Genomic DNA, 18,203 nt, shown 5'->3' on the forward strand with positions numbered 1-18,203 from the left:
TCAAGACAGCTCTCGCAGCCAGCCTCCCGGGTCCAGGCTGGGGCCGCCCCTTCCCGCCCCGACCCCGCCCAGGTTCCGCGCCCAGAACTCCGCTTCCTCCTCGGCCACCGAGTCAGTCTATCCCTGCGACTCCTCCACCGCGACTAGGGCCCTCTGGCATGACGTCACAGGCGCGCCCACCAATGAGCTGAAGAGGGACCGGCGGCAGCGTGAAAGTGACGGCAGGATCAGCCAATGGCCGCGAGGAGGGGGAGGGCCGAGGCGGGAGTGTGAGAGTGATCGCCAGTACGCGTAGGGAGTTGAGGACTGTGCGGGAGGCGCGGGGCGCCGGGGGCGGGGCGGGGGGCGGAGAGCGGGGGAGCGGCGCGGGAGGCCCCTCCCCCTGCCCGGCTGCGGGCTGGTACCGAGAGCCACCGGACTTTCAGCGCCCAGGAGGGATATGTGGCCGCCGCTCGGGCTCCTTGCAGGTAACGGGCGGGGCGGCCCCTGCAGGGCCGAGCGCTGCCGAGCGCCGCGGGGCGAGCGGAGTTGGGTGCGGAGCGGACGCGGGGTCCTTCCTCACTGCCGCCGCGCCCCGAGCCCCGCGGTCCGGCCCGGGCCGGGCGGCGGCGCTGCTGGAGGAGTTGGCTCCGGGACCCGGGCTGTGGCCGGGGCCGGGGTCACCGGGGTTGCGGGCCCCGTCGCCATGCGCCCGGGTGTGAGCAGCACGCGGGACAAAGGGCGCGGCGTGGAGGGTGTATGCTCCGCCTGCCCGCGCCCCTGCGCTCTCATCTCCGCCCCTGTTCGCTCCAGCAGCGTGGCGCTCCGTCGACTCCGGGTGCACGGGCGCCTTTGGCGTGTCCCCGGAGCGGCCGCGGGGCCCCGCGCCACCCCGCGCCTGGCCGCCAGCTGGCCGCAGTGCGGGCGGTGGCTGGGCGCAGGCGGGCCGCTCGGCCTCCTGCTCTGGGTTAAAGGCGGCTCCCCTGCAGCGCCGCGAGTGCCAGCCACTCGGCGCTGGCTGCCGGGCAGAGCGGCGTGCTCTGGGTCGGGACGCCCGGGACCACCGAGCTGCCACTTCTCTGCCCGGGCTTGGAGTTTGGGGAAGCAGAGCAGGTGGCGCAACCGCCGTCTCACCTCCAGCGAGCTCCGCGGGGCTTCTGGTCTTGTTGATGTTGTGACTGTAGGCTGTGTGTGTGTTTTCTTCTTTTTTTAACCACACACAAAAGAAAGGAGGAGTTAGAGGAAAGATCTAGCCAGAGCACTGTGAATCGTCCCACACTGCTTTCTCTCAGAGAGAGATGGATGGGGAGAATTTCTTGAGAAACAATTAACAGTGAGGACTGACTGAATCCCCTCCCTGTCCCCTCTTCCCGCAGTCCCGACCGTGCCTGGCGCGCCCCAGATGGAGGTGGGGTAAAGTGACACCGGCCGACTTAGATGGGAAAATGGCTACAAGCTAGCAAGCTGGAAACTTTGTGGGACAGTGGAACTGTGAATGTCGAACCTCCGCAGTCATTCTTGGCTATTGGCAGGCATGGCCCTCATGTGTTACTGAATTAAGAAACTGGGAAGGCAAGCACAAGAGGAAGATACCTCGAGTAGCATTGTGTTCAGCGCTGCGTGGTGGAGAGCGGTAGAGATGATTGTCTCCCGTGCCTTGGGGGCCCCAAGAAAGGAGCAGTCAACTCAGGTCTCCACATTCTGGGTCAGAAACGACTGTGTTCTTTATTCTGATTTCCAGAGGCACTGTCTCATCTCAGCCTGGCAGAGGGCAGCTGGCATGTGGATGGATTGTTACTGATGAGGTAGAAAGGCTAGCCTGATGCGAGAAGGCCCTTCCGTGTAGGGGGAAGAATATTCTTTAGTAGGTGGTTGCTGCTGAGTTTTCCGTGGATCACTTAGGTTTGATCTGCCAGTCCAGGCTGCTGTGTCAGCTGTCAGCAGGTCCCCAGGGTTTGCAGCTCAGTGACTGATGTTTGCTTTTGAGGGGTGGTGTGGGATCCCTGTTCGAGGTCTTTTTGACCTTTTCATTGATGATCGGTTAATTTGTTTTAACCCCCTGAAAATAGAGGCTTGATATAAGGAGTTGGAGAAATTGAGAATAAAGAGACTTCTGCTTCGTTCCAAATCCAACTACTCATAGGCGCCAGTCAATTCTCAACACAGCGGGAGATCGGCACAGGAGTCAGATAGGAATCGGAACACTAGCATTGTCACTGGTAAAACTGGCTGGAGCTCTGCTTGGGCTGAGCCTGAGGCCACTGTGTTGCTCCATTATTCTCAGTCCGTAAGGCAAACTTACTATCCAGCCATGGCCCAGGAGCCCGGGCTCCCAGGCAGGACATCCCCTGGAGAAGAGGAAAGGGGCCATGCCTCCCAGGGCCCATCAAGAGAGAAACAGAACTGTGTGCCTTCCTGGTTCATGGCCTGGATACAAAAAAGGTGGCGGGGACCCGTCTCCCTCCATGTACCACCTCATGCCGGCAGGGCTTCTTTTATCTGAGCACCAAGCCTGGCTGGGAACATTGCAGAAAAAAGTCCATCTACTGTTGGAGGAAGAGGATCAGGGTGTACAGCCGTGCACTTTATGCAGGACATACAGATGCCTGGCCAGGGAAGCAGTGCACCGGGTCTGCCCAAAAGAAGGGTGCCCTTTTCTCAATTGCATCAGGTCACCTGATGGGCTACTGCTGGCCTTGGTTGGTTAGCGCATCTTCAGGAATGGCAACACTGGTGATCCCAAGACAGGAGGTCAGGGGCTGGTCACTTGATACTAATCTCTCCAAAATGATTACAGTCATGGGAGCTAATTGTTTCCATATATGGTCTTATTTAATCCTTAGCACAACCTGCTGGAGTCAGTAGTGATACCCTATTGTGCTGTTGAGGAATGGATCCTCAGAAGGACTAGGTAGCTCAGGGTCATGCCGGTAGCCAGTCCAAATCTGTGTGCCTCCAGAGCCTGTGCTCTTAACCACTGGGCCGGACCGAGGTTCCTAACACACTGTACCTGTATCGCATTTGCTAATCCACAATATTTTCGGAACTATCCTCTGATACCCATTAACAATCACGCCTGAAGTGGAAAGGGCATTTGTGAGTGTTCTCTGGGGCAGCAGAGATGTGAGAATCTTGGCGACCAGGGGAGGGACTCAGCAATGAGGAGGGAAGAGCTAGGGGACGGGACCGATGCTAGGCTTCCCGATGTCCCTGCCAGAGAAGAGGGGGAGCTCATTCTGAGATTGCCTCACCCATCCTGTTGACTCCCCCAGGAGTCCAGGCCTGGCCCCCTGGGCACCCCAGATGTTCGGGTCTGTAGTCTGCCTTCCGTCCGAGTACCAAAGCGATTGGTATGTGTTACGAACAATCTGAGATGAAAAGGGAAGCTCAGCAACTAATTTAGGAGCACAGATTATTTCCTGACCCAGTATTCTTCCTGGAGGGCCATTTGAACCTCACAGAACCGCTTGTGAAACACTTCAAATATTTGGGCCTGAAGCAGATAACATCAAGACCAATTATGGGACCGCTTGTCAGCTCACAGCTCTATTTTGCATTTAAAATTGATAAAGAGTATTTGCTTTCCTTCACATTCACTTTGTAAATCAAAGAACCCTTTTATTCCCTCCATGTTAAGTCAGGGTAACTTCCTAGCTATTCAGTCCTTTACACTTATTTATTTCATTTTTAGTAGCAGGGGTAATTTCTTTAGCTGAAATGTACACACAGTGGTTGGGGCCTGCATGGTGACCTCTGTGGTGTTTGCAACTGTGATTTGGATTTGACCAGTGGTTTATCCTTTAAGTGAAAAAGAAAAAGAAAAAAAAAAGCAGCAGATAGTGGCTGGAATATTCCCTCCCCCACCCCCTGCACTTGCTGAAAGCATGAGTTACATCAGGTGGAGAAGCTCTAGGGCCCAGTGCTGAGAGAGTTGCAGAGCCTTTCATTTCCAGATTGTCAACTTGAACCGCTTTCCAGCACCTGTGACCTTGGATGGCCTCTTGGGCTGACTTCTTATTGATTCCATAATCTGGGGTATTTCCTTGGAGACCTGGAAACAAATACAGTTGACCCTTGAACCACATGGTGTTGAACTGCGTAGGTGCACTTATATGCAGATTATTTTCCGTAGCAAAGACTACAGTACTAAAACGAAACAGAACTGCAGGAGGCATGGGTTCGATCCCTGGTCTGGGAACTAAGATCCTGCATGCCCCATTTTTTAGCGAGGCTAAAAAATAAAAAAAGACTACATTACTACAAGATCTGTGGTTAATTGAGTCCCCGGATGGGGAGGCACCACAGATACGAACTTATAATAAGTTATACATAGATTTTCAACTGCGAGGAGGGTCAGTGCCCCTAACGCCTGAGTTGTTCAAGGGTCCGCTGTACATCTAAACTGCCTCTCCAATCAAGGGGCCTGGGGTTTTCTTCCAACTCAGCATGAAGGAGTGGGGCCCTGCTCCCTTACTGGGGAAGACGAGAGCCTCAATACTAGTACACCAAATCCTCCAGGGGATTCTCAAAAGAGAATAATTCTGTGCCTGTGTTTTCTCCCTCTGAAGAAAGTACTAGTAATAACAGGTAACCTTCCCTCGGCGTTCATTAAACCCAGGCCGTGTTTCTAAGCACTTTCGGTGGGTGTGTTGCTTAACCTTCATGACGACCATGTAAGGTGGGCCCAGTTATCATCCCCATTTTAGAGGTGAGGAAACTGAGGCCCAGAGAGGTGAAGTAACTTGGCCAAAGTTACACAGGATTGGAACCTCTAAGCAGTTTGACCCAGACGTGATCCTGGTAGAACCAAAGGAAGTGCCTATTGAGGGTGTGGGGAATGGGGACAGATGCAGTGTGATTGGAGAGGAGGGGGAGTTTGATATTTGTTTGGGCAAATTCCAAGTCAGGAAGCTCTGAGGCAACTCTCACTGCTGGAAAGTTCTTTTGGTTTGCAAAGTACACAAGAAGTGGACTCCTAAGGATAGGTGGCACACACAGGGCCACAGAACTAAGAAATGGCAAGACTGAGAAATGAAATGTCTGGCTTTAACGTTTGCCCCTTTGAAAGAAAAGTTAAAAGACGTGTCTGTTTTTAACTTGACTCCTTCACCAATATTGGAGGTCGTGTCCTCACCTGGAATAGCTCCCAGTGTTCTCCTTTAGGGTACAGTTCCTCCTTCTGGAATGATGCTGTCCCCAGCCTGTCAGTCTGCAGTGTGCCCTCCTTCCTCTGTCTGTCCCCTGTGTGGGAACCACGGTCATGTGCCCTGCGACCTCACCTCTATTAAACTCTTTCCCAGATTTTCATTTAACTGGCAGGAGTGTCTGTGTTCTGCAGATAGACTGTAAGCTCTTTCAGAATCAGGACCATGCTTCACGCACACACACGAACACACACAATGTGCTAAGACCCAACAATGAATATTTATTGATTTTTCTTGGTTGGAAGAAGCAAGATGGTAACTGGTTTTTTTTTCAACTTTGTAAACTGGTTCAAGGACTATAAAAATGATTTGCCTTATGGGGCTGATAAACATAGGATTCCCTTAAATCAATGTTTCTCAAGGATAATCCAGCATCAGAAGCCCAAGGACTTCTGACTTGGTAGGTTGTATTTGGGCCCAGGAGAATCTACATGTGTCCCACGTGATTTTTCTGTCCACTCGAGTTTTGAAACCACGATATAAAGCTGTTAGTGATCACATCCTATAAACTCACAGCATAAATGAATAAGAGTGTCTAGCTCTTTTTCACTTGAGGTAAACATGTCTACTGTATAAACATTCCTAACAAGGCAATGATCAATATTTATGTTGTGTCGCTTTTCTTGCAGGTTTCTAGCCAGCATAATGCTGGAGCAAGAGGCCGGCGGCCCGCAGTTTTCAGGATGGCCGAGTGGGATGCCGATTTGGATCACATCATTCCGTCTTCCATTCTTCCTCCTCTCTGGGCTAAGTTACTTGTGGGATTTGTTTCCCTCGTGTGTTTCGCACGTAGCTACGATGGAGACTTTGTCTTTGACGACTCTGAAGCAATTGTTAACAATAAGGTCCGTATCTTAATGTCTCTTCGGTAAACTGACATTAACCACTTGCCTACGTCCCAGTGATGCTCTGCGTCGGTGTTGAATTAGTCTCTACTGAACTTCGGCTGAGCCTTTACCTGGGCCCCCATCGTGCTCTGGATTTCCCATCTCTTTTAGAGAACATCTCCTTGATTTAGGGCCCCTTTTATCACTGGCAGCAGGGTCTCCAAGCCCTGCCTAACCTCAAGCTTTACCCTGGCTGTGTGCCCTACATGAGGCCCCAGTCCACGCACGTATCAGAGAGACCATTACTCTAAGATGACAAGGCCAGGGTTTTGCGGGGCATTGCAGACTATTTCAGGTTTTGTGACAGATTTCCAGAACTCTAGGCCAGAACAGTTTCCCCTCACACACACACACACACACACACACAAATCATGCGTTTTTCCCCTGCCGAACGAAGGTGCATCCTCAGCAGCAGGCAGGGAGCTGGCTTCTTTGTCCTTCGCCGAGAGCATCAGGACAGCCTGCTGACAGCTGCGGAGGACCAGGATTTTGCTGCCCGCAGAAGCTGCAGTTCCTGCTCATTTCATGTTCGGAGACCCAGGTTTGCTGAGTTTGCAAAATCCCAGCCAGTTTTGCTCACCAGTAGGCACGGGGAAAATGATATTCTCCTTCACTCGCTGACTAGAGGTAGGGAAGAAGAAATAGGTTTGTGGGCAGGGAAGAAAAAAGGTTTCAGCAAGCTAAAAGAAAATCAGAGCAAGAAACTTGGAGGCAGGGAGAGCCCAGAGGAGAAAGTACGTGGAAACAGCACAGGTTAGAGCCTCTGTGACAGTCTCACCGCTCAGCACATACTCTGTGTGCGCCTTAATGGGAGAAGAGAACTTGAAGGAGTTTACTAATCTCTTTCTCTAGTAGGTGAAATTGTAGCATCTCTTTGTAACACTGCCCTTAAAGGCTCCTAAAAGTTTGAAGTCGTGGATTTCCCGAATTCGGAAAGAGTCGTTTTCATATTGAAAGTATTGAGAAAAATTCTCTATGTAACAAACAGGTATTCTGTGGGCCGGGGAAGAGAGGGTGAGGGGTAAGGAGATGACTGTTTTGCAGATATTTTATTTGTAACGTACTCTAAATGATTTTCTGATTTTCTGGATTTCGACAGCAAACTCCAGCCTTGTTGATGTTTATTTTGAATCCAAGTTCTTCACTTGTAATTTCCCTCAAATTCACCCAGCAGTTTACTGCAGATGTTTCTGTTTCAGTTCTTTTTGAAACAGTGCTTAAAACAAAAAGAAGTGTGTAGCTCTAAGCAACTATGTCACATGGGTGGCTTAATAGCTATTAGAATTGCTTTTCTAACAGGCATATGAGGCTATGCCTTTATTTTTAAAATTCCATTTGTTGAGAGTTTCTTGACTCTTCCACTCTAATAAAGTAGAGGATATATAAAGTGTTAACTCAGGACCCATGTTGAAGAACTTTGGTGAGCGAGGCAGGGGAGACAGGAGCTATGTCATACATCAGATGCCCAGGTATGAGGTTGTAATTCTCCTTCCTTCCTGTGAGGAAAGGCAGATGAAGCCATTTTGTGGCCCTACCGCACATTGTCTTGGCAGTGTTTTCTAGAGCATCACACTGTGCCCCTTTGTTAACTTGCTAGCCCCCTTTTTTGCCTTTCCTGTTTAATGAAAGGCCCTCCTCTGTTCATTGGCACCATGCCTACAGTAATGTGAAACAGGCTGTTACTGGATTTTATTGGTGTTGAAGACTGTTTTCCAGATGCTTCCTTGTAGTGTTGAGTTGCCTTTTTTCATTGAGATGATGATTTTCTTTGAGACCGTGGAGTTAGCAAGAATTTCAGACATGACACATCTTTTCCATAAATCATTAGGAGGAAAAATTAACCTTTCTTCCTGTGGCGCGCCCTGCTGTGTGTAGGCTACACCTAATCAAATATTTAGAGCTTTGCTGGTGTTCATTTTCTGCTCAAATGGAGGGAAAGATCTTCCGCTCAATTCCTTCACAACTGAGCAGGTACTTCTGGGACAATGCAAAAGTACATGGACTTCCAGCATGGTAATGGAGTAACCTAAGTTAGTGGGTGGATCCCACGACCTTCATGAAATATCAAATCAGCTCTTAGAGGGAGGTCCAGACACTCAAGGCCTCTGAAGCTGATACCCAATGGAAGTGAAATTCACCCTCAAAGTGGGTGTCAGGTGACCAGCTCACCTCTGCTGCCTGTCCCCAAGCTTTTCCCTTTGAGTCATTAAGCTCCTAAGTAACAAATACTCACTGAATGCCAGTGTGTGTTGGACACTGGTTGCTCTCTTAGGCTGCCCATGATGTGACACACTTCTTCCATTTGGGGCCTTCTCCATCTTCAAATACTTGTGAGCTGCAAAGACTGTCCAGTTTGGATGCAGACCCAGGCAAAGGCGCTCCTATCAGATACACCCACCCGTTGGAGCCAGGGGCTAGTCACACAGAGAAGAGGGGTCTGCGGGCAGCCAGGCAGCCTCAGCAAGATGTGCGGCGGTCTCATTTGTTGGTGCCCTTCGGGCTGCACAGCCCCAAACTAGGTTTTCCAGCCCACCTGGGAGTCGTTGGGCCTTGTGATCTTTTTTAAGGCGTTCCTTTTTTCACTTAAGTTAATCAGAGTTGTTTTGGTTACTGCAGTGAAGAATCTTGACTGCTACACCATGCAGTGCTTATTACATCATAGTTTCTAGATCCTAAAACGTTCCTGTTTAATTGTACTGTGAAGAAAAAATTAACAGTCAGTTTTGATACCTACTGCAAGTGCCTTTCTTCTTGTTAAACACAGTTTAAGTAATCTAGTTTCATATTTAAATGTAAAAAGAACAAAAGATTCATTTTAAAGTATCTGTAGTTCAGTACCAAGTTAAACTACCCTATACGGTAGGTATCATTTTAACATGTTTAGTAATTTTTATCCTTAAAAATTAGATGGAAATTGTTTTTTCTGTAATTTTACTATCTGCTTAGCTCATGATCAAAAATGGGGAACTTTAAAATCTATATGCTTACTCTTATGTTTGAACTGGGATATTTTTGGTAAATTACCTTATGTATTGGATATGAGAGAGAGTAATAGTGATCTCACTTAGCTATATGGTCCATTCATGCATTCCGCATAGATTGAGCACCTTCTGTATACTCCCACCAAACGCAGGGAAGCCCAGGCCTCGAGGAGCCCTAGTCCAGTGGGGCAGACAGATAGGGGTCACATGATTATAAACTGCCCTGCAGCAGGTGCTGTGAGGACAGGCGCGAGATGCCCCAAAGGGAAGGGAATCGCATCAGCTCAAGAAGGTCGCAGCCCAGTGGCCGAGATACGAAGAGCGGAAGCAGCTGAGCTGTGGGGAGCTGAGGGGTGGCGGTCTGGGCAGAGACCTGTGTGCGCACAGCCTTGAGGTGGGTGGCAGCAGGAGTCGTGTGGGGACCAGACGAAGGCCAGGAGCAGAGCACAGAGTCTGCGAGATGAGCCTGCAGAATTCAGCAGGAGCCAGGGCACCGCACACTGGCGTCCGTGTCAGGAAGTTGGCTTTGTCCTGGAAGGGGAGGGTGGGTGGGGTGACACGATTTGCATCTTGGAGGGATTACTGGAGAACAGGCAGAGGGCGCAGCGCACCCACGAGGAGGCCCATCTGGGTGCTGGGTGAGGATGATGGTGGCTTGACCCAGGACTGGTGGGAGAGATGGAGAAGAGAGGACTTCCGCCCAGGGTGAGGGAGGAGCCCTGATCCCTCTTCTGGTGTGTTCCCGCAGGACCTCCGAGCAGAAACGCCCCTCGGGGACCTGTGGCATCATGACTTCTGGGGCAATCAGCTGAGCAGCAACACAAGTCACAAGTCCTACCGACCCCTCACGGTGCTGGTTTTCAGGTGAGATGCAACAGGACGGCTGTATGGGAGGGGCACCCAAGGCTTGTGCCTGACGTTGTACCAGGTGGTATGTGACAAGGTTCCTGGGTCAGTGGTCCGGAGGGACGTATAAGCCACTCACTATGTGGGTCTCCAAGAAATACATACTAATTCCAGCCATTAGGAGTTAGGTTGGAAGCATCGCTTTAGAGTGATGCTGCTTTGGCGATGCAGACACTGACAGTGGAACCACACTGAGAAGATTAGCCTGGGTCTGGGCAAGGATAACTTGGTGAAGTGGTCCGTGTTTTTGCACAGTTCTTGGAGGTGGGACCCTTTGTGAGTTAATACTGAGGAAACAATATGTCAAGGCAACATGTAGCATCTAATGAAATTGTGATTTTTTTTTTCATTATAAAAAGCTAAGGTATAAATCCTCCTCCTGTGACCACATCAATATGCAAAACCAAAATGAAGCTTAAGACAGTCTCCCCACCCCCCATTAATCAAGGAGCTATTTGCATTAAACAGATTTGTTCGTCTCACAAAAGTTCCCATGTGTAGCTGTTTCTTGGATGCGTTAGATACCTGTGTGTAGATCTCTCAAAGAAGCATGGAAATGATGAATTGGAACCCCTGGTGATTGAAAAGCAACAGAAATAAGAATCCCTGACTATAAGGAAGTAGGTCCATTGTCTGGAGGGCTAGTGGACAAACTGTCCAGGAGTATTTGCGGGGGGTGGAGACCGGGTGGGGTGGGGGAATCAGCAAGTCACACGACTATCTTAAATCCAGGTCCCTATGGGGTAGCCTGAGTAATGTGTGGTCTGTTACATCTTCCTGGGAGACAGTCTTGCCTTTATTGCGTCTAAAAAACTGTCTAGCTTTCCTTTCGCGTTTCCTCTCCAAGTATTTTCTGTCCCACTCCTCTGAGATGCCCTTATCCTACATTTTCCGCTCTGCAGTTAATTATGTTCTTACCTCTTCTTCAGCCTTCTTAGCTTGACAGGCATTATTTATCTTGACGCTACTTTTATCAAACTTGCACACTTTCTCTTCTCCCTTTGGTATTTTCATGCACCAGGGTTTTCCTCCAGCTGGTTCTCATTTTGTTTCGCGTGCTTCTGGACCTCTGGTGTGAACACCCTTCTTTCACTGCAGGATGAACTGCTATTTTTCGGGAGGTTTCCACCCCTTGAGTTTCCACGTGGTCAACATCCTCCTGCACAGTGGCATCTCCATCCTCTTGGTGGACGTCTTCTCGGTGCTGTTTGGGGGCCTGCAGTACACGAGTAAGGGCCGGAGGCTAAACCTGGCCCCCAGGTCGTCCCTGCTGGCTGCCCTGCTGTTTGCTGTGCACCCGGTGCACACCGAGTGTGTAAGTATCATCCGCCCACCGCCTCTGCACTGGTGTAAGGAGGACAGGCAGTCCGTGTATCGGCTCATTCCCTAAAACAGGCTTCCCTCGGATACTCGTATGGCTGTAGAAAGCCCAAGCTTTCAGACATTTGGAACGATGATTTGTAGGGCTAACAGGTCCCTCTTAGGGCAAACACAGGGTCCCCTATGGGCGAAGACTGTATAATGACCGTGTGGTATGATCTCTGGTGATACTTTCTGTTTCCTTATATGACCATGTTGTGAAGGTATGAATGTTGAGTCTTGCCCAGCTTTGGGGTCTAAAAACCAGAGTCTGAGATTACTTTTCTTCCAGGTTGGGTCTGATGCAATTTTCCAATGTTAGCTGAGAGCTTTATAACTTCCTAAATACTTTCTTATACTTAATCTGATTGTCACCAAAACTCCGCGGGATCAGCTGGGGCGGCATACCAATTTCCACTTTACAGAAGAGGAGGCAGCCTGGGAGGACAAATTAAGGACTTACCCAGGTCAGTCACGTAGCTGGTGGATGCAGGGATAGAACTTAAGATCTGGTCATCCGAGCCCGAGCCCAGGAGAGGCCAGCGTGCTTTGAGTTGACCTGGAAGGTGGGTCCCCACATCCTGCTGGGACTTGCTCCTGAATTCTCCCCACCTGGCTTCTCAGCCCATGTAGTCAGGCAGCTCCTGCTTTTAATCCGTTGAGCCGCTGCTGAATGTGTTCAGTGCAAACTCTGTTGGGATTTAACCAAACACTTGTGAGGTTTTCAGGAACCACCCTACCCCACTGCCATGGAACCCTTTGAAAATGTAAGTCAGCATGTTTGATTTTAGTTATTCGTTCTGTAAGTGTGAAGTACCTAGTATAAAATACCACATGGACCTTCTTGCTTCTCCACAATAGATTTCTGCATCCGGTATGTATTTAAATACCTGCGTTTTGACCAGTTGCATTGAGCATCTTGAAGTCAGTTTCAAAATATTGGGAGGAATTCCTGCCTTTAGCATCTGATTTTGTTAATATTATTAAACTATCTGTTCTTTGGTATTAAAAGGATTACAGGATTGTTCTCACAACCTCCTTCTAATATCTTACTACTTGAAAGCTTTTTTAAAAGTCTCATAATTTTTTTACTTTGGCAAATTCAGAGGACTTAAGGGATTGGGAACTATGGTATGATAAATACCAATAGATAGATAGATAGATAGGTAGATAGATTTGTGATCAAATTAGAATTTGTTTCCATGCAAGTTCTCTTTATGGTCTAAATAATAGTGTTGTGCACATTTATCAGAAATAAGGGAATTTCTGGCAAAAATACTGATTTACTGTTTTGGTCCTTGTCTAATTTTGTGTAATCTTAGAAAGCAAAATGAAATACTTGAATTGTTAACCAAAGAAATGTTTCTAAAATTCTGCTTTTAAATATGAGAAGTTAGTTTATAGAAAAATTTGAAATGCCGACAAGTATAACTGGATGTGTACAAACACACACACACACACACACACACACACACACACACACACACACCAGCTAAATGCAGTGTGGGAACATGTTAACCCAAGGGAGGTCCAGCTATAGGAGAGAAGAGAATATTTGAAAAATGTCTTCATCTCTCCTCTCCCTCCTTTCCATGAAAGCCATTCAAACTCAAATTGTACGAAAAAGTTATGGGTCATGGAAAAATAGCATTTCTAAAACAGATCATTTGTATGTTCACCTTTCCTCGTTTTGGCAAATAGTTGGTATTCTGTTTTCATCCTCTCTATACCCCGCTGTTATTTCCCACTCTACATTTAACCCACTTTAACAGTGAGCAAAAACCAGGCCCACCCAAGGAAACCCTGGAAGGAGAGTTCCTCAGAGCTTTCTGGACCAGTACTGAGGAAGCACCCTGTGCTCTGGGCTGTGGGTTGGATCACCAAGGGACGGAGAAGAGCTAAGAGAGGGGGTTTCCTTGCCTCTTGTCTTTAGAGACCAGGATGGAGGCCCCAGGGAGTTCCCTGAGGACACCAGTGTTATTGTAGGTTTTCCTTTTCCACCAAGCATTGGTGAAAATTTCAAATTGCTTGAATTCGGGTATCAAAGAGGGAAGCTTGGGTCTTCTTAATAACCCTGCCCATCCAATAAACCCAGAGTTTAACACTGAAGGAATTGGATGGTGAAACATTCCCCCTTTCCCCTTCCCCTCATTCCTTCCATGGCCCCAGTGCAAATTGTTCCCTGTGGGGAAACGCCACCACCTCCTGCTGTATGGATTGGGGGAGTTGCAGTGACTTCTCTAGAAAACTCTGATGTGAGTGCTTCAGGTTATTTGTAAGAAAAAAAAATAGCCTTTGTAAATAACTTTGCCTGAAAAGACATACGCAAATATCCGAAAAGAAAAATAAAATCTCTCCGTACCCATGCCCATTCCCCAAACAGTTAAACTCAGTGCCTCCTTGGGTAGCCTTTAAAATTTTTTTTCTATGAAATCTCTCTTTAATTACTATGCCAAAAATTCACTGAAGGACTAAATACTCTTTACTCTGAAACACTTGCCATACTTTTTAAAACTTGTTTTTCTTCATGTCAGACGATGTAACGTACATCGCTTAAGACTTGGGAGTATCTTCAGTGAACCAAAGGCAGACTGTTTGCTTTAAAATGAGTTTATGATGTTCAAAGTTCATTTTAGTGGGAGTCTTTTTTTTTTTTTGAGGTTTAGTTGATTTACAGTATTATATAAGTTAGTGAGAGTCTTTAATGTACCTCAGCCACTCAGATAACAAGTGGTTTAGGCTGGCCTTTTGGGCCCCTATTCCTGGTGTTTATCCAAACCACTTCCCTCCCCCTCTCTCAGTTCAAGAAACCTTGTTCCCTGACCCTCCATATCCCCCAGCCCCTGCTTCCTCGACCCCCTTGCTCTAAGGACCTTTTTGGATACACTTCTCTGGGTTGGCTTTGCTCACTTTATCCTCTGAAAGGCTTTGGGATTCCCCGTCATCCTCAGGCCCTGTAGAGAGCCACAGCTCCCACCCATCTCTGGTCCTGATGGGAGGCCCAGAGCACCAGGCGCCCCCTCCATCACTCACCCTGGAGCTGCAGAGCGCGTACCTGCTTCACCCTGAGCTGCTGTGTCCTCTGTCTGCTGCTTTCTGCCCCCCCTCCGCCCCCCGCCCCCGCACCTCCCAGTGTTTACAGAAGCATCTTTGGGATTCACGCAGCAACGGACAGTGACCCAGCACCCACTGTGTGCCCGGCTCTGTGTTGGGTCTCGCTGCATCCCCGATTTCACTGTGTCTCTGAGTGAGTGAGTTATAGGCCAGAGGATTCCAGAAGTCTTATTACATATTCACTGCCTTCATGAAGTAATTGTACCATTTAACCCTCTGGCATGCTGGCATACTTGGCCCAGATCTGTTGAACCTTTGTTTGTCCTTAGCTTCCTTCCCGGGAGGTTGTTTCATGTGCGTGGCATTCACAGGTTGGACTCAGCTGTCAATCTTCTTAGTGATTGCGTGACACCCTGGGCTGCCACGTGCCCCTCCGTCAGCAGTTCACCATCGGAATGGATGATTGCCTCAGACCGTCATATCTAACCAGCGTAGCAGGAAACTGCTCCTAAAAGGCATTCCTTTTAGCTATTGCTTGTAGACGCACCTGGGAATCATATGTAAATATAGTAATTTTCATATTCATTGTATACTCTCCCATCTCCATTTGTAGGATAGTCTTTACTCTGTGTCTGACTTATCATATATCTCACTTTAAGAAAAGATGAACTTCCCAGCCATTAAAGCGATACCTAGAGAATCACAGTGAAAGGTTTGACGTATGTCCCATCCAGGTGCTAGTTAGTCAAGAATGCCATGTAAACTAGACCAATACTCATGAGTGGAATTCTGGGTCTTTCGTTGCCATGAAAATCTGGAAAGCAATTATTGGAATAATCAGCTTCAAAGAAATGAAGCACAGATTTTATATTGCTTCATAGTCACTAAGGTGGAGAAGGGAAGGGCAGTCGTCAGATGTAGAAAATGGGGGGTGGGGAAGAAATGGTAGAAATTGCATTCCTTTTTTCATCTTACTCATCAACCACTTTTGAAGCGTTCTGCTTTCCAGGTTAACCCACTTCATTGGTTTTGGTCTGAAGGGAGGAAAAGATGGCAGAGGCAGCTTTGAACGTTATCCCTGTGTCTTATTCTCTTTGCCTGATGACTTGTAATATGGACTTCCCACCTTTCCTTCATGTTTCCAATCAAGGTTTCTTTTTTAAATATCATGCCCTTTGAGCTGATACCATTTTCCAGTTGAAAATTCGCCGTGGGGACCTGATTAGAGCAGAGGCCTCTGGAGCTGTGGGCGCAGTGTGCTGAGTGACGGGCTTTCACTGCCCGTGGGCATCGCTGGCTGCGTGTGGCCCACAAAAGAACCCTCCCTGGGTTCGAGCCAACCCAGCCTTCCTGTGGAAGCGGCTGACCCAAGTCCTAGACCAAAAATGAAAAGAAAATCAGTTGTCAGATCAGACCACAGGGAAGCGTCACAGTTGCAGGGATTGTTTTAATAGATGGCCAAGTCTGATAAGATTTTCGTTTTCTATTTCTAAGGAATTGTTTTTGTATTTCCAAAGCTTTGTTGAAATGTTTTTTACATACATCTTTTCTTCTGCCCCTTCTTTTAAGGTTGCTGCTGTTGTCGGCTGTGCAGACCTCCTGGCTGCCCTGTTTTTTCTGTTATCTTTCCTTGGCTACTGTAAAGCACTTAGAGAAAGTAAGCATGACATTTTGCCTTCTTAATTTTGCATCTTCGTGTTTCTGTCCTGCTGAGCAGTGTTCTAACAGATGGGAAAATGTCGGTTTATATAAGTTTATCGCTTTGAAGGAATGTGGGTCAAAGATGTCAGCTCTTTTTAGTGATGTCTGTAACTCCATTGCTTTTTTAATAATACAAAGGCTTGTGCTTCGATGTTCACAGTATTCAGGGAGCACCTTGTTGGGTACTGTAACCCAGAGCTTCTGCTCTTGGTGCTGAAGTGGTTGTGATTGATTTTTGTGGTTTTTATTTCCAGCAAAATTGAAGGGGGAGGGGGAAAAACTTATGATTTTTTTTTTTTAAACCTGTTGGCGAAAAACCTTGAAAACTGGTAAAATGTGTAGCCATGAATATGCACCTGGATTGTGAGGTTCTTATTTTATCATTGTTGCGTCATTGATACTTACAGAGAAAGTCGTTGTTGGAAACAACAGAGTTGAAATGACCAGTTGTGTGTGTGTGGAGGGGAGAGGGGGAATTGCCTGGTTATTAGTAGCAGTGCAACCGTGCACTGATAGAGTTCTAGGAGAATCCCTGTATAGCTCTACTCATCTGGGTTCTGATTCCCTCCAAGTCAGATCATACCTTGCAGATTGCTTTGTAATGGAAATTGGATACAGTACATTCAGCTTACATAGCATTTATACATGCTGGCCCCAGCAACGGTGTCATGCATTCAACTTCTGTTATAAAGTCAGTTCCTGACTGTAGAACTCTCTTTATATATCACAGTCAATTTATATTTGGGGGGAAGAGGGGAAGAAAAGGGAAAGTGAGAGGGGTGATCCCTATGGAATGCTCAAGCAGGGCCGTTTCAGCTGACACTGATGTACCTGGGTTTCCTTGAGTCTCTTCCACAGTATTTCTCAAAGCTTAGGTTCAGTCCCCTGCCAGGCCTTAATGTTATTGTTCATGTACTAATGCTTGTACTTGGATTCCTCCGGTAAATTGATGTCTTATTCATAAGGAAGGGCAGACCACTACTGCAGGATTTTGTGTCTGCTGGGGCTGGTGAAGTGGGGTCACTCAGGGTTGGTAAACAGCGGCCCATGAGCCAAATCCAGCCCCCAAGCTGACAATGACTTTTTCCGGTTTTAAATGATTGGGGGTAAAAATCCCACAAGAATAGTGTTTGGTGACATATTAAAAGGTACATGAAATTCACATTTCAGTGTCTATATATGAAGTTTTATTGGAACATAGGCACATCCATTTGTTTTTGCAGAGTTAGGAGTTTCAGCAGAGACCTCCTGGCCTGTAGAGCCTAAAGTACTTACTGCCCTATCCTTTGCAAAGTTTGCCAACCCCTGGGACATGACAGACAGGTAACTGTCACCATCCTAGTGGTTCCAAAAGGTTTTTTAGTAAAGAGTAATAGGGAGTTCCCAGCAGGAAGTATTTTTACTTAGGAAGGCAGATGTTTGCTGTTAATATAATAGTTGCCATTTATTGACTATCTACTGGCACATGTGTGCATGTGTGCGTGTGTGCGTGTGTGTGTATTTTTCTCATTTAATTATGTTACAGTCTTTAAGATAGGTTGACTTACTTTCCCTGTTTTTCAGATGTAAGACTCAGAGTTTATGTAACTTACCCAGTATCACACAGCTATTTATGGCAGAACTGGGTTCAACTTTGAGTCTTAACTCACTTCAAAGCCAGCGTCAACTACATTGTGTTCTTCTGCTTCCCTGTACTCAAGGGACCAGTGAGGCAAGCCTGTCAAAACAATCATTAAAAATAAACAGGAGGTCCATTCAATTCTGTTAACGAATTGTTAAAATGTTAGATGTAATAGTGCCTCGAACGTATGTGTTAAAAACAATCCCTTTCTTGTAGAGACACATGCTGAAATATTTATGGATGAAATGGTATATAAAGTCTGGGATTTGTCTCAAAATAATCTGAGAGGAAGCAGGAAGCATGTTGGCATTTAGTTGAAGCCAGACTGCTCAGGAGTCAATGTTGAAGCCGAGTGATGGAGACATGAGTTCCTATATCAGCATCTCTACTTATATATGTTTTTTGTTCTTTACAAAAGGTGTTTTTTAAAAAGAGCAGTAGATAACTTTTAACCCTTTATGTTTTTTCTACAAAAAGACTTAGGCAGGACTGCAAACTCTTCTAGGACAGG

At 47.4% G+C, this 18,203-nt stretch overlaps 1 protein-coding gene across 1 annotated transcript in view; it reads left to right on the plus strand.

The window, feature by feature from the left end:
* Positions 1–409: 409 nt before the first annotated feature.
* Positions 410–18,203, plus strand: part of TMTC4 (transmembrane O-mannosyltransferase targeting cadherins 4) — a 61,618-nt gene continuing 43,824 nt past the window's right edge. Inside the window, exons 1-5 of the mRNA XM_082676013.1 lie at positions 410–467; positions 5,813–6,028; positions 9,800–9,915; positions 11,056–11,272; positions 15,940–16,027. Coding sequence (XP_082532139.1) covers positions 5,867–6,028; positions 9,800–9,915; positions 11,056–11,272; positions 15,940–16,027 — 583 coding nt within the window. The 5' untranslated portion in view covers positions 410–467; positions 5,813–5,866. The remainder of the gene's footprint in view (positions 468–5,812; positions 6,029–9,799; positions 9,916–11,055; positions 11,273–15,939; positions 16,028–18,203) is intronic.

Source organism: Grampus griseus (assembly GCF_964374135.1).
Source record: "Grampus griseus genome assembly, chromosome: 18".
Classification (NCBI taxonomy): Eukaryota; Metazoa; Chordata; class Mammalia; order Artiodactyla; family Delphinidae; genus Grampus; species Grampus griseus.